Source organism: Phaethon lepturus, unplaced genomic scaffold, assembly GCF_000687285.1.
Source record: "Phaethon lepturus isolate BGI_N335 unplaced genomic scaffold, ASM68728v1 scaffold49589, whole genome shotgun sequence".
Lineage (NCBI taxonomy): Eukaryota > Metazoa > Chordata > Aves > Phaethontiformes > Phaethontidae > Phaethon > Phaethon lepturus.
The window spans coordinates 9,613-25,249 of record NW_010563734.1 but is presented as its reverse complement, the minus strand read 5'-3'; the positions used below and the strand labels follow the sequence as shown (position 1 = coordinate 25,249).

Genomic DNA, 15,637 nt, shown 5'->3' with positions numbered 1-15,637 from the left:
CCCAGCGTGGGGGTCCTCGCTCGCTGGCGCTGTGCCCAAGCAGGGGGCTGTGAGGCAGAGGAGGGGCTGGGAGCCTGCACATGCAAAATGGCTCCTGTCGGTCAGCTGCTGTGCGGCACAGCACAGCCCTCACCCCCACACGGCCCCCAGCCGCTCAACCCAGCGCCCGGTCCTGCCCCAAGGCCCATCCCCCAGCCCTGCTGGGTGCAGGTCCTCTCCTGCCCCTCGTGTCACAGCATGGCACCGGGCACCTCTGCGCAGGGCACTCCCCTCCTCCTGCCTCCCCAGGTGACCTCCCCAGCCCCTTCCCCAGTAATTCTTCCCTTCTCCCATAGTAGGGCCTCCAACCCCTGCCCCAGCTAGCTCTGCACCCTCAGCTTGCTCCCACCCAACGCCCGGCAGGATTTTCCCTTCTTCCCACTCCACCCAGTCCCCAGGTCCCCTTCCTCAGGCATGCTCCATCCTCCTCTCCCATCCTAGCAAGCCGTCCCTCCAGCTACGCCACAGAACACACCCCTGGTGCTCTCGGGCAGATGCTTGCAGGAGGAAGAAGTGGTATTTCCTCCCAGACATCAAAGTCCTTGCACTGATTCACCCTGGCTGGAGACCTGTCGCCAGCTGGGGACATTCCTTGTGCTGTGAAAGGGCATTAGTGTAACAAAGGATCCCCCAGGGATTACCCAGCTCCTTCCTCTCGGTTTGACAGAAAATAGGATCCTGCTGGAGACCGAAATCCCAGCCCTGTGATAACAGCAGGATCTTGCCGAGGTCCTCCTTCCCCGTTTCGGTATAACCCAGATCCCCCATGCCCCATCGCCCCGGCGTGCTGAAGGCAGATCCCAGCTCCTGCCCCCCACCGCCCCCGGCTTTCTCATTGCGCTGCGTGCTCAGGGCCAGATGGCTGATTCGCTCCGTGGCTGTGTGCTCCTTCTCCTGCTCGGAGTCCCAGCTGACCACTTTGTTTGTAATAGTCCTCGGAGGGGAATTACAACCGAGTATTAAATGTGTGGTTAAAGAAATCGCATTACACAGTGTGGCTGTAAGGGAGATGTTTCCCTTTAATCTACAGATTAAAATGAAAGTTATTAGTTTAGCAAGTGGAGGCACGGCATTTCCATTAAGATATAACCCTGAGCAGACCCATGACCTCCGCGCGGGCTGCAGCCTGAGCCACGGCACAGCACCCCTCGCTCCCCGGTGCAGTCCTTGCTTCGCTGTTCCCGACTATTTGAATACCATTATTGTGTTTAACGTTGCAGAAAAGAAATGGAAAAAAAAAAAATCACGCTCGATGGCCGATGTGCTCCTGTGAAATAATGTTTGTGTCGTGTATCCTGTCCTACAGGTCTATGCAATATTAGTTAGCCACCCTCCTGCTCCCAACGATCACCTAACACCAACACCCGTATCATACACAGCTGGCTTCTACAGGATCCCTGTCATTGGTCTGACAACACGCATGTCTATATATTCTGATAAGGTAACTGATGCATGTTTCTAGTCTAGTACCTCATACATGTGGTGTAAATCAAGAGGGCCCCTCAGGAGGGTTAATGATACCTGCCTACCCTGCCTATCTCTGTGTCTGTCTGTCCATCCATCCTCTCCAGTTAAACCTGCAGCTCCCTCTCTCTCCACCATTCCCCCGTACATGATTTTTTCGCAGCTGCCAGTGTTGACCTACATAGTGCTGGATGATTTCTGCAGCGTTTCTCTGCCAGGCTGCTGGGCTCGCTGCTCTTCAGCCAAGGCAAATGCACAAACTAGCTCCTGCCCTGCTTGCTAGTGAGAGCTGGGGGGTCCTGGGTGCTCCCTGGGTGTGGGGGGCCTGTGGAGGGGCAAGGAGGACCCTAGTGGAGCCTGTACATCGGGCAGGAGCTCTCTGGGGCTTGAAGGTTGTTCGGTTGTGCTCACTTCTCTGGGTTTATGTGATATTGTTAGGGGAGGTAATAGAATTGACTGACAAGTTATCCCGAGGCTTTAAATGACATTCAGTCCAGCCAGCACTCAAGAAAGAGGTTTACATTCCGGTGTCTCAAACCACAGTCTGCTGTCCCTGCGGAAGCACGGAGACATTCAGGCTGGCTGAGGTCCTGCTGTGTGCAGGCGCTGGGAGCAATGCCCTGGCCTGGGCAATGAGATGCTGCCCTGGCCAGCTCTTCCAGCGGGCGCTCAGCTCACAACCCACCTGCAAAGACAGTTCAGGATCACTAAAAGCACAAGGAGGAGCTGAGCAGAGCCAGGCGGACCACACGCCAGTGCAGCCTCGGTGGAGGTTTGCGTCCAGGTGCATGAGCTTAGTGGATGAGATCAGGCCTGTTCCGAAGCACGAATCAGCCTTTGCTTGGAAAATGAATATTCACAAATGCAAATGTTCAGTGCAAAAATAGTCATTCCGCCTACACGCTAAAGGAAGTCAAATTTCAGGAGGGAGGAGCAGGGGCTCCCAGAGATGCAGCCCGCGAGACTGCTCGGCTGGAGCAGCAGCAGGTCTCGGCATCTCGCACCAAGTAAAACCATGGTAGGACACCAGCAAGCCAAGACCATGGCAGCGACGGCAGCGATGACTGGCAGGGCTGAGGACCCGCACACCCTGGGAGGGTCCCGTCAGGCACAGTCAGAAGGAAAGGGATGATAACAGAGCTGGCAGACCAAGGCAGAGGGCAGGCAGCAGGTAGGAAATGTGCAGGGGGACTTTGTTTCATGCTGCCGTGGGGAGGAGATGGGTCATGATCAGCAATGTCACAGAGAGGGACCTTGTCACAGTGCACACGATGGCGGGGAGAGGAGACCCTGCATGCTATCAGCCCAGCTTCATCTCAGCAGAGCCATGCCCACCCAGCTGGCCGCCTTTTCCACAGCACGACCTTGTGCTGAATTTGCGTGCTCACCCTGAGGGGGTGAAGGCTTCCCCAGCAGACTCTGCTTCAGACATTTTTTCCTGTTTAAAACATGCCTTCTGCAAAAGTGGTCCGTAAAAACGACCTGGCTCGCTTCCGAGCTGGAGGAGACACCCACCACAGCAGCGGCAGCCCACTGCAGTGGCAGGGCGATGCTCCCCACTGAATATTTGGGGTGTTGTGCAGGTGCAGGGCTGTGGGGAGCACTTGCCTGGCAGAGACTCGGCAGGGAGGCCACACTGCGTGTCTCACCCCTCCCAGCACTCCTGCCTGGCTGGCCTCATGCCCAGCCTGCTTCCCACCGGACGTCCAGGGGCTGGAGGACTTTGAGCACTATGCAGAGAGGGCAGTTGCAGGCAGGAGATGGGGCAAAGGCAGGGACTGGGTGCGTAGAGGAGTGAGGGCATTGAACAGTGGACTGGCAGCAGCTGGAGGGGACAGCAAAGGTGGGAGCGGAGTGGAGGACAGTGGAGCAAAATGGCGTGAAGACATGGGACAGGACGGTGCAAGGCTCTGCACACTCATGCAGGACAGGCTGGCTGGTGCAACACGGGGACATTCAGCTGGTTCTTTTTTTGGTTTCCAGTGATCAGCTTGCTTTTTTTTTTCTTTAATTCAGGAAATTATATCTTACAGCTTAGTTTCTATGGAAACAAGCTTGTAAAATCACTTTGTGTGTATGCCCCTGATTGGTTTTGAAGGCATCAGCCAATTTTAGCTAAATTTCACAGGGGGTTGAAGTCTCAGAGTTAATTATGGTCCTCCCAAGGCTAAGCTGCTGGGAAGAGAAAGGCATGCACCTCAGCACAGACAGGTTTGCTCAGTACCTTTTGATGATCTCGGGGCATCTCCAGTCGAGCACAGCGGTCCACAAGCTGTAGCCAATCTTTCAACAAAGATATCCAAGGGAAGCAAGCTTTACTGCTCCCAGTATTCAAAGAACTATTTGTTCTAGAAACAGTATTGCAGCTATCAAGCTGAGCACTCTGACTTGGCAGCTTTTGTTTGGCCTCCTTGTGCCCACATCTTACAAAACCATTACCTATTTCTTCACCGAGATCCTCACATCATTCAGCACAGTCCTGCCGGCACGGTGAGGGGGTGTCTGAAATCCCAGTCACCTCTGAGTGAGGTTGAGCAGAGGACTGCAGGAGGGGAGGGGAGGGTCTCACAGTAAAGGCAGCAGAGCGGTACCCATCACTGTGGTGTCCATCGCTGTGGTGTCCATCACTGTGGAGAGCCCTTCATGGAGTCCTCATGGACTGAGCATTGCAAAAATCATGCTCTGACCTTCTCCTGCTGGGCCCCCTGAACGGACAGGCTGGACTATTGCTTTAGTGCTTCTGTTTCCCATGTGTCATTGGGGTATTCATATCTCTTTTGCATCTCAGCTGAAAAAATGAGATGACATTGACATCTTGGCAATATGAGAAATATGAAATGACACGGACAGCGTGAGAGCAAAGCTCATGGGGAAATGCATAGCTCAAGAGCCACGAAGGTCTGGTGCCGTTCATCACCACCATGTGGGACCACACCTACGTGATGGGGATGAAGGGACATGTGCTGAGCCCCACACCATCCCCCGGCGGGGAGGCAGTGCAGGGGAGGATCAAGGGCAGTTCTTAACTGAGACCTGCTCTGCTGCTGAAAGAGATAGAAAATGGAGTTTAGTTGTTCTGCACTTGGAGAGCCATTTCAATGTCTGGCACCTGGTCCTGGTGGCTGAAATGAGGTCTATGTCTCCTTCTCTCTCCAGCCTGGGCCCGGGGATGGCTTTTCCCTCTGTTTCTTTGTCTCAGTATAATCACTCCATGCCCTCCCAGGGGTTACTGCTCACTGAGAGGGGTACTTTTCTGTATTACTGGTCTCACTGGCACCGATGATCAGCAGAATCGGTGTTAGTCAGCGTGGGAAGCAGCACTCGACTGAGGTCAGGGTCAGGACTCCTTCAGTGGCACCTGCAAGAAGTGACCAGAGAGGCTGGTTAACGTCATGTAGGGGCGTTTGCCCCGGGAATGGGTTTCACAGCCACCGCCGAGCAGCACAGCCGTCAGCAGGGCCGGCCTGCGGTGCGTCGGAGCCGATGAGGGGCTGACGCCTGTGCTGATGGCAGTGGTGGAGCCCACCCATCCCAGCAGAGGAGACCTCCTGACAGGCTCTCAGGATTCAAGCTGCGGGGAGGACAGAGCAGCCCCGCCACCCCACAAGGCTGCTGCTGCGGTGCTGGGCTGGTCCCCAGAGGTTGACAAGCCCTTTCCTCCATGCGCTGCAGGGAAAGGCAGATGATGCATTTGTGCCCGAGCTCCCCATAGGTCTGCCCCCACTAAAATCCCTCCCAGAACTCGCCTAAGCTGTTGCAGTTACCTCAGCTCCCTCCCACGCCTGCAGCTATCACGCGGGGCGGTGGGCAGGCTGCTTTCTGGTGGGGCTCAGCAACACGTGTGCTGGCTGGCGGGCAGGTTGAACAGAGCAGGGGACAGAGCAGCCCAGGCTCCTTCCATGGAGACACTGGCCAAGGCTTCTTTTCCATACCCAGATGATGATTTTTGTTAAATTATCGGGAACTTTATATACTGGGATCTCTGTCGATCTCCTTGAACTGCCTGGAGAGCTCAGTTTTGGAGTACGGTGCTGGAAGGGGGGCTGGCCACATGATTTCTGTAGGTGATGAAACAAAAGCACATCATTTACTCAAGCCTGTAGGAAAAATTACTCTACCAGCTCATGAGCTATGATGAGCCCTGAGGCAGGCAGAGGTAAAGACGACAGCGATCCTTTCACTCATGGACCTGTACGTGGTCCTCATGTGGACACACATGCACTGCCTGGTGGCCCCACAGCCATGCCTGCACGTGCCCTGTGCACGTGCACATCCCGCCCGTGCATGGCATGGCCACGTGCAGACTCTTTGTGCGCATCTATTCAAGCACCCAAGCACGTTTGCTGCATGGGTACATGCACACACATGCTTTCTGCAGGTATATGCTGACATTTATGCATACAGGGAGTCCTTGCTTTCACACGTGCATACACACACACACGATCCACTCAAACTCGGCTCCTCTCCACACTCACATCAGCCACGTCAGTACCACTAATAATTTGCAGTTCCTAAGAGTTCTGACCCAGCACATGTCCCCAGCCTCATAACCACACTCAGTCCCAGTGCATTTAGGCTCCAGCCCTTGGGTTTCTGCTGAGCTGATTCCACTTGGAAGCCTGGATTCCATCCCAACCGGTATTGACTGACTTTCTGCAGGAATAGAATTAAGTGAGGAAGCACAGGCTGAGCAGTCGGGTTCGGGTAGGATATAGGAATATATCGCAGGAAGTCTCTTCTGGGCTCAGGGCTGCTGTCAGCGATTCCCACGCTCACATCCCAGCCCTCCCGGCCGGCAGCAGGCACACTCGGCGGAGAGCAAATGATGTGAATCCTGCAAAACATCTTACAAGGCCAACTGCTGATTTGTAACTAGGAGCACTTTTTCCTGTGTGCCTGATCTGAGGGCAGCGGGTTATGACCCGTGGCAGCTCAGACTTAGAGCACTTGCCGCAGCCTGAGGGACAGTGCTGACGAGTGGTGCGGCTGACATGAGTGGACATACGGTGCTGGTTGTCTCACGGAGGCTGTGTTGAAGAATCAGGTCTTTAGAACAGTTATTTGCCTAAAAATGGGCTAACTATGATGCATAAATCATTGCATCCACATACTTTGCCGTACAGCTCCATGTGTCCATGTGCCGCATGGCCAGGAAAGTTCTGTGCTGGGTTTCGGAGGGATTTACCAGAGACCTGTGGGAAGTCACCGTGTACGCTGTGACGGGGTCACCAAATCGCACAAAACCTGGTTCTCAGCTGCCTCTGCACATCACAAGTTGGACTTGTTAACCTTTGGGGGACTTTTCTTTCATTTTTCCACCAATCTTTGGGCCCTGCAGAGGAGTTCAGGAGTCCCAGGTGCTCCGAAAGCTGAGCACAGAATGCAAGTGCTCATCCTGAAATCTACACTCAGCATTTGCGATTAGTCATTCTTCGTTATCCTATTTAAAAACTACAGTTCTGTAATCCGGGAGCTGAGATGCCATCATAGCAAGTCCATGACCCTTTTGACACCACCTCAGAAAGCAAATTTGGCCAAACTCCTAAACCAAGTTGGTCTCCAACAACTTTGCAGTAAAATTTGTTCATCTGAACCTAGCGATATATATTTACACTAAAGAAAGGCATGATCAGTTTAAACAACATTTTTGCAAGCTAGCTGGGAAACTAGAAAATAATTTGATGCCATATATTGAAATTTCAAAGATGTTTTCATTTCAAAAAGGTATTGAAGTAATTTCAAGTTAGAATTTTGATGTATTTTTCTGATTTTTTTTTTACTATTAACTATTCTGTTCTTTTTAAAATTTCTTTCCTCTCTTCTGATTTTGTGTTTTCCATTTCCATTTTCCCTGGGTTTCTTTAAACCAATTAAAAATACTCAGGGATTAAAAATTTAAAATGCTCAGACCCATATTGTGCGCCCCTGGCCCAAGCTGTGGAGCTGCACCTGGAAATACCTGGGCACCTCTGCTGACTCCAAAGAGAGCTTGAGCACCGTGTTGGTGTGGAGCCCGTAGTTGTCCTTCCGTTGTTTGTCCCTACGGGGCTTCTTCCCGATCTCCTTGACTAGTACTGGGCTTGTGGGGTGAGCTGCGTTTCTCTTGCTCTTCGTGTAATCTTCGTGTATGTACCAGTCATACAAAACCGCCGCTCTGAGACGCTTGCTACGGCTCTCCTGGTTCGTTTCCTCCTTTGATTAAATATCCACAGTTCTTCTCAGTCTCTTCAGTAACTAGGAAATATTTCCAGTGCTTTGGTGTTTTTGCTGCTGCCTCCATCACTTCTGTGTTTTGGGCCAGGGCTCAGCAGAACAGAACTGCTGTCCCGGGGACGGACTTGACCATGACAGGGGTTTTGCACTATTTTCTATATGTTGCATGGTTCGGTTTGACGTTATCACCATGCTGAGTGTGAGGAAAAGACATTATCTGGTCTGCCTGTTCCTCCTGCACAGGTCCCTGGTGGACATGACACCTTTTCCCATCCAGCATGGATTACTCTGGCCCTTTCAGGACATTTTTGACCTGTGCTGGGTCTGGTCTCTGGATGAGCAGGTCTGGACATGCCGTGTTTGGTCCAGATGACCATCTCAGCCTTACAAAAAGAAATATTATGGTGCTTTCCCTTTTGTCCTCTCCTGTTCAGACTTGTGCCTTCCTCCAGCATGTAGCTGGTTTCTCAAGTCGCAGCCAATGCTGAGCATAAGCACTTTCATTTTCTAATATTTCACTCTAGGGCCTTTTGGAAAAGCTGCATTTTTTGAAACCTCTCTGTCAGCTACAGATTTTGGTCCAATTTCTCCCCTAAGAGTGCTGTACTTAATTAGGCTGGAACTGCTATTGCTCAGTCATCCAACCATAATGATGTCTTTAACCAAATCAGATAGGTTAGCTGGGGCATGAGTCCAGGGCTGCCTCCTGTGTGCTGCTGCAGAACAAGCTGACCTAGAAACAGCCAAAGAGCAGAGTATAAAACTGCTTTTCTGAACCTCTCTCATGACAAATAATTAGTATATACCTGTGTGTACCTGCCGCTGTTCCTTGTTGCTCTCTGAAGGGAATTTGTTTTCTTTTTGATGTCCTTTGCTCTGTAATATTTTCAAAAAGTCAAGAGAAAAGGCTATGTTTGCGCTGAACGTTGCTGAGAGTTAGTTGCTGGATGGGCTTTTCTTCACCACATGTTTACAGACCACAGAGTAAAAAACCCCTCTGCCATGCGCGGGATTAACCACAGAGAGGTACGAAATGGTAGCCAGGGTTTGCTTCTCCGCCAGAAGAAAGGAGTGCAGGTCCCAGAGGCTAGCTCCAGGTGTGCAAACCAGAGGTCTACTGAAAATTGCTGCTCTGCCTCTTTGCCCTTGCGATCCCAGTCCCGTCCCTGCAAACCTGCCCGGTCCCCGCGATGCACCCTGGCTGATGACCCAACCAGTCTATGTTTAGTTCTTGTTCTTCCTTGCAGAGCATCCACCTGTCCTTTTTGCGCACGGTCCCACCATACTCTCACCAGGCCAATGTCTGGTTTGAGATGATGAGAGTCTTCAACTGGAATCACGTCATTCTGATAGTCAGTGACGACCACGAAGGTCGTGCTGCACAAAAGAAGCTGGAGACCCTCCTGGAGGAGAGAGAGTCCAAGGTCAGTTCCTGAACATTGTCTTGTAGCTTTGTTTAAGCAACAACAACAAAACTAGAAGTCTTGGGCTGTTGTATGTATGTAGATTTCTGTATGTAAAACACCTTTTCTTTCCATTGTAACATGGCTAACATGCTTAAAGCATCAACAGTGTCTGACTAGTACCTGACAGAACTTTGTACTTTATTCATTTCACTTGCTTTGCCATGGTCAAAATCTCCTACATGTAAATCGACTACAAAATGAAGGGAAGGATAACCTGGAGCTCTGCAAATGCCTCGCCCAAGATTCCCACCTAAGGAGAGGACCAGTCGCTCAGCTTAGGGAAGCACCTGCCCTGTTACAGCCGCCCAGGGGCCAGGCAGACCCAGCAGTGCCAAACCAACCCCGAAAAGCAGCTTCTGAATTGGCTAAACGGAGCTCACCTTAGCGGCTTAGGAGGGGCAAGGGCAGCCGGCGCGTTGGTGCACGGAGGTATAATGCACCCTCTCTATAAAGCTGTCAGCTCTGCGGCTGCAGGCTGACGCCCCCGTTCCCATCTCCATTGAAGCACATGCCAAACGCTGCTTTCCTGACACCCCATGCTGTTACAAGAGGGCGGTTGTGGCTGGCGGGAGCAGCTTTATCGAGGAGGTGCACTGCACCTGCACTCAGGGCCACCCGGGGCAGCAGGGAGGCAGGGCAGGTCCCCGAGCCTGCTAGAAATTCAGAAGGACTACCATAGACCTGCTGCCGTTGAGTAAAAGGACCGAGCAAGCGTCCAAGCCAAGCAGGGACGAGCACAGGGAGTCACTCAGCTGCAGTGCTCGACAGGCAGGTGCCTGTCTGGAAGGCAAGGAACGACCTCCTGCCCTACGGGGTGAAGTCCCAGCATGTCCTCCTGCCCAGGGCAGGCTGAGGTCCCCTTCAGGTGGGCAGAGTCCGAGCCCGCCTCCAAGTCTCCAGCAACATCAGGGCAGGCACCCGTTCCTGGCTGCTCCCTCCTGGGTCACAGGCAGGGACCACAACCTGCTCTTCTCCAGCCCCACCAGCAGCTGCTGGACATTTGGCAGTTGGCTGTTGAGGAGATGTGGCCATTCGTGTGCTTGGAGTTGGCAGCTGAACTGAGAGACCAGTGAGAGCAGCCGGCCACTGCTCTTCATCACCTCTTGTCAAGCCACTGGAGGAACAATGGTGCAGCGGTGCAAGCTAGCACAAGCCACACTGACCAACAGGCTTTTGGCTTTGGTGGTGGTTTCCAGGAAGTTTCATCCTTGCTGCATCCTAGGCCATCAGGAAACACTGGTGTGCCACCAGCCATGGTGAGATCCTCCTGCCTCCGAAGGCAGCTTCCCGCTGGGTGGCAGCAAGCCAGTATGTCTCCCCAAAGCCTCTTCCCAGTACAGTGTCTCTCACCCAGGGAGGGGTGGAAAGGTTGTTCCCACTGCCAATCTGTCGTCCTTCTCCTTGCATCTTTTGATTTCCACTTTCTGTTTTCCTGCAGCTTCTGTGCATCTCCTTTTGCTGCTCCCTCTCATGCCTCCACTCCCTGCTTGCTCCATGCAATGCTCCCAGACACAGGGTGTATTTCTTCTTCAGCCTGCCCATCCTACAGGAAAGTCTTTGAGATCTGGGGTTTGAAAGGAGGAGGGAAGGTCTGAACGCAGGCCCGCCCCACATTTGCACTGCATCTACAATACGTCTTGGTGTTCCCTGGCAGCCACTGGGCTACTGCAAATGTCCTGGCCATCCTCCAGCCTGGGGCACGTGCTCTGTGATGGTAGGTCACCTTGACCTCCCCGTGGGGTGCACCACTGCATCTTGTTCCTTTTTCTTTTGAGGAGCTTAGTCTGGTCAAACTGATTGGTCTGACTGGTCTTGAAGGTGGTAGGTACCCCTGTTGTGGTTTTCCTGTCTTCCTCAATCTCTTCTGCTGTCTAATGGCTCTTCTAATCACCGGTGTGCTGACTCTCTTCATGCCGTGAAGTGGTATCCTGGACCCCTGCCCAACCTCCTCAAGGGCAGCCTGGGCCTTGGGGAGAGAGCAGGCAGGAGACCTGCTCTTAACCTCTTCAAGGCTTGGATCACAGCCCCTGAGGACCTGGGGGATCTGCTATGGGTCAGAGGCTCACCTGCCCACCTGAGCTCTTGGATCTGACCATGGCTCCTCCTCTGGAGGCTGCGCCGGCCCTGGGTGTCACTCAGGCACCATTGCATGGATTTGCACTTCAAGCAGGTGTTCGGAGCCCAGCACTTGGGCCAGGCTGGCTAGCCCTGGCGCACCCCCCGTGCTAGCCTTGTCTTGGGTCTGCCTGCAGTAACTCTCAGCCTGGAGCTACTGCTTCATCCCAATACAGCTCTGCTCATTCCTCTGGGCAGGCCACAACTGCACCCACGCTGCTCGGGTGCCAGATGCTGTGAAAGTCAGAGTTGGTCCATGACAGAGGTGGCAGGTCCCTGGTGTGCTGGCTCCCTTTCTCTGGGACAGTGGCGCTCATGAAAGTGGTAATTTTTTGAGTGAATGCTGGAGAACATGGTGGAAAGTTAATTTTGAATTTGTGGGTCCCTGTGTGAAACATGGGCTGAGAATCAGGGAAGGGCTGCAGGACCACACAGAAAAATAGGAGAGAGAGGACACATCACTGGTCTAGTTCTGGCAATAGGGATAGAGACAGCGAGAGGCCGAGGTGATCGGGTGCCATAAGGTCCAGCTTTGCTGCACCCAAGACTCTGCTTCACTTTGTTGACCAGCCTGGGTCCAGGCACCAGCACATCCCAGGCACATAAGGTGATTTGTGGCTGGAAGCTGCAAGATGGATGACCAACTTTCTGGCTAAATTGAGAATGCCTGGGGAAAAGTGGCCAATATCTCATCACTGGAGAATATTCATGCTGTCCTGCTGCAGCTCTGCTCTCCTTGGAGGCAGTTGTTACTCCAGGTCTCACTGCGCTCTCAGCAGACTCTAAGAGGCCATTGGAGAAATCCTCACCATGGACGTCATCAGAAGTGAAGGCAGACCTGGGCTCCAAGCAGATTTTGCCTCTTCAGATACTTTCCCTTGCAAGGACTCAACTTCTTTGAGCAATGAAAAACCTGTCAGGCTGTGCCCAAGGAGAAGAAAGGAAAGATCACACAGCTGCACAGAAAGGAATCCTGGCAAAGTGTCCTGCCAAAGACTGGTCTGAGTGCTCAGGAAGAGGCAAGCTATTTAGTTTGGAAAGCAAGATGCAGAGATAAAACCTAGCTGCCTAAGGAGCAACCTGGGAACATGAACCCTTGCGTTACCGGGGTGCAAAGGTCGGGTTCCTGGCAGGGATCAGTTGCCACTGCCATAAGATGCTGCGAAATGGAGATTGCAATAGAGCCGTGTCCTGTACTCCGTACACACAGATCAGGGATGCCCAGCTGGGGTGGGACGGGGCCAAGAAGAAGAGGTCAGACTATGTCCCACCAAAACCTGCCAAGCACTATCCTGCAGGCACTATCAGGTTGATGTTATTGGCCTGACCACAGGGGCTGCTCCCACGAAGATCCACGGAGCTCTGTGCATGCTGCTGCAGAGTCAAGGCTCCTGAGAGCAGAGGCTGTTGACCCTCAGCACGCTGCCTGGAGGAGAGGAAACCTCCAGAAGTAGGTTTCATGCCCCTGGCCCCTTTGGGGCCAAGCAGCAGAAGTGGCTCAGGCAGGAGACAAGGGGAGGAGCAGGCTCTCTGCTCCGGTCCGTTATCTGCAGGGTCAGTGCACGCTGACCCACCTGCCCCTAGTCCAGATGCGATGCTCCAGCCAGCAGCATGGAGACCACCAAGCAGTGAACCCCACTAGCCACACGTAGGGCCAAGTTATGGGCGCCGTGGTCTCCAGCAGCTGCACCTCCCAGGGCCACCGGTGCGCCGCAGAGCCACGAGGTATTCTCAGCCCTCCCCAAGCACCAGGTAAAAGCTGCAGTGTCATCCCATGATCACCATTGCTTCATATCGCCACGCTTTGAACCAACACGGGATGTAGAGAGCTTTTTCTTTGTCTTTTGGATGGCAACAGAGCTCCAAAAAGCTGCTACCTCCTTGCAGGAGGTGAGAAGTTCAGCTGAGACACCTCACTTGCTGTGAACTCTGTTAGGTTGAACAGGATTCTAATGATAATAGTGACAGTAGTAACGCTAATACTCTTAACTGTAACAGTTTGCATTTATCCAGCACTTTCCGTACACAACATTTTGTCCTTTACTTCCACAGTAATTCCATGGAAATCCCACCACTTAGGCCCTTAGAGATGCGTAGATTGCTTCTGAGTTTAAGATAAAAAATTCTTGCTGAAGAATTCCCTAGTCCCACAAGGAAAATGCAACTGCACCACAACAGCTGTGACACTCAGGCTTGCTCTAACCGATACGGCTTTGCACCCTGATGCTCCCGTGAGAGCTGAGGCACTCTCTCCTGATAGTGGTTTTTGCGAGCTCCAGCGTTATAGAGACCCTTTAGCAAACAGTGGAGGAGGAGGTGGATGTTGGATTGCTTTACTACACGTCATTTTCAACTGTTTATAATATTCTTCTGTGTCTACATATTTTCTCTGTGCACATTATTCATCAGAGTAAAAAAAGGAACTATGAAAACCTCGACCAACTTTCCTATGACAACAAGCGAGGACCCAAGGTATATATGCATGGAAATGCACGCCGCCCACCAACCTAACTAGCAAATGAAAAATAGCCACAGCCACCAGAAAAATAAAAAAGAAAAAAAAAAAGAGAAAGAGAAAAAAAGAAAAGAAAAGAAAAGAAAGAAAAAAAAAGATTCCATGACTTTGTTCCTTGGTAGCACGTTTTTATGTTGAGATAGTTTGGTTTGGACTTGAGAATGGAAACCTAGCCAGCTGACCCTGGAAGGATTTCTTTTTGAAACATGCATGTGAACCAGTAATTAACTTGCAAGTTTTTTTTTTTTTTTTTTGGAAAGTTGAACCAACCCCCTTTCCTCCCCAAAGGAAACGGTTCCTTGGTGTAAGTTGCTCACTTCTACTCCCAAAGGTTAACCCTGTGCAATATGTTTTTTTCATTTCCCATGTTTTTGAAAAACAACACTCGTTTGAGTTTTCAATTGCATTTCAAAGCCTTTTTCTCTTTCCTGTACAATGCACGCCTCTTTTTGGGTCTTGATTGACTTCAGTTTGCATGCACAGTGCAAAAAAAGATACCAAAAAAGCCAAAACCTTAAAGGAAAGGAAGGAAGGAAAGAAAGAAAAGAAAGAAAAGAAAAGAAAAAAGAAAAAAAATAGCTATAACCAACCTTATTTAGCAGACTTTTGTGCAGTTTAATGAATTCTCTTGACCCTTTTCTAGATAGCATGGCTCTCACAAGCAGTCCTGGGGCTCCCACACTAACCAGCTTTGCTCACACTAATCACAGGCTGAGAAAGTCCTTCAGTTTGACCCCGGAACCAAAAACGTGACGTCGCTGCTGCTGGAGGCTAAGGAGCTGGAGGCTCGTGTCATCATCCTTTCTGCCAGGTAAGGCAGAGCCATCCCTTCCCCTCCCTGCTCTGATTTCCCCACTCTCCCTTTCGCAGCGCTGCCGAGCGCTGGAGCCAGTGCAGATTTGGGGCTCGTCGTCCTCTCAAGGAGTGTGAGAGAAAACCCACATAAAGCCCCACGTCCCAGGCAGGTGGGGGGTGCTGTGCTGTGTGTGCTGCTGGCCGGCGAGCTTGCAGTCATGGGCATGGCTGAGATGTCTGGCTGTCCTGCAAAGCGTTGGGAGCTGCAGAAGCTGCAGGAGTTACCGACGGTGCATCCTGATCCACCTGTGAAGGAGGGGAGTCTTATTGCCCCCACGCCTATAGACGGGGAGCGGTCAGGGATGGGCCAGATTTGCAGAGGCTCAGCAGTGCTGGGTGATGAAGCTGAGAGAAAGGTTCCCATTGCATCAAGGAATTAGCCATTGCCCAGGAGAACCAGTTAGCAGAGGAGGGCTGCCTGGGGATGCATTTTTCCTGGTGCTGCCACCCCGTTGGGATCTGATACAGGAGAAAAGGGGCCATCTGGCACCTGGAGCCACATTGCCGTTCCCTTCTTCTCGTTGCAGTGAGGATGATGCGGCCACGGTGTACAGATCAGCAGCCATGCTCAATATGACGGGCTCCGGCTACGTGTGGCTGGTGGGGGAACGGGAGATATCGGGCAATGCCCTGCGTTACGCCCCTGATGGTAGGCACCCACCGGAGGCACCCGTCCTGCTGTCAGCCAGGCTTGGAGGAGCCTGCTCAGAGCTGGGACGAGCGGCACCTGCCCTCCCGGGGACCCCTTGGGCTGGGGGAACGCGATGCCATGGTGGTCCCAAGCCAGCGGAGGGTCCCACACATTGCTCTCCGCTCCCTTTGCCCACACGGGGAAACAGCAGTCCGGCAGCCTCGGCCACGCTGCCATGCCCCAAATCCAGCTCACTGGCGCTTTGCAAGCTGACCGTCACCGGGGGGGAAAGGCTTGGGCGACGCAATGGGGATGGGGCACAGGGTCAGCAGTCCACGT

At 52.5% G+C, this 15,637-nt stretch overlaps 1 protein-coding gene across 1 annotated transcript in view; it reads left to right on the top strand.

Annotated features, from left to right (window-relative positions):
* Positions 1-1,345: 1,345 nt before the first annotated feature.
* The window catches only part of GRIN1 (glutamate receptor, ionotropic, N-methyl D-aspartate 1), a gene marked incomplete at both ends in the record, with an annotated part of 22,677 nt that continues 8,385 nt past the window's right edge, over positions 1,346-15,637 (top strand). Inside the window, 5 exons of the mRNA XM_010294640.1 lie at positions 1,346-1,480; positions 8,964-9,140; positions 13,707-13,769; positions 14,523-14,623; positions 15,195-15,316. Of these exons, the coding sequence (XP_010292942.1) occupies positions 1,346-1,480; positions 8,964-9,140; positions 13,707-13,769; positions 14,523-14,623; positions 15,195-15,316 (598 nt within the window). The remainder of the gene's footprint in view (positions 1,481-8,963; positions 9,141-13,706; positions 13,770-14,522; positions 14,624-15,194; positions 15,317-15,637) is intronic.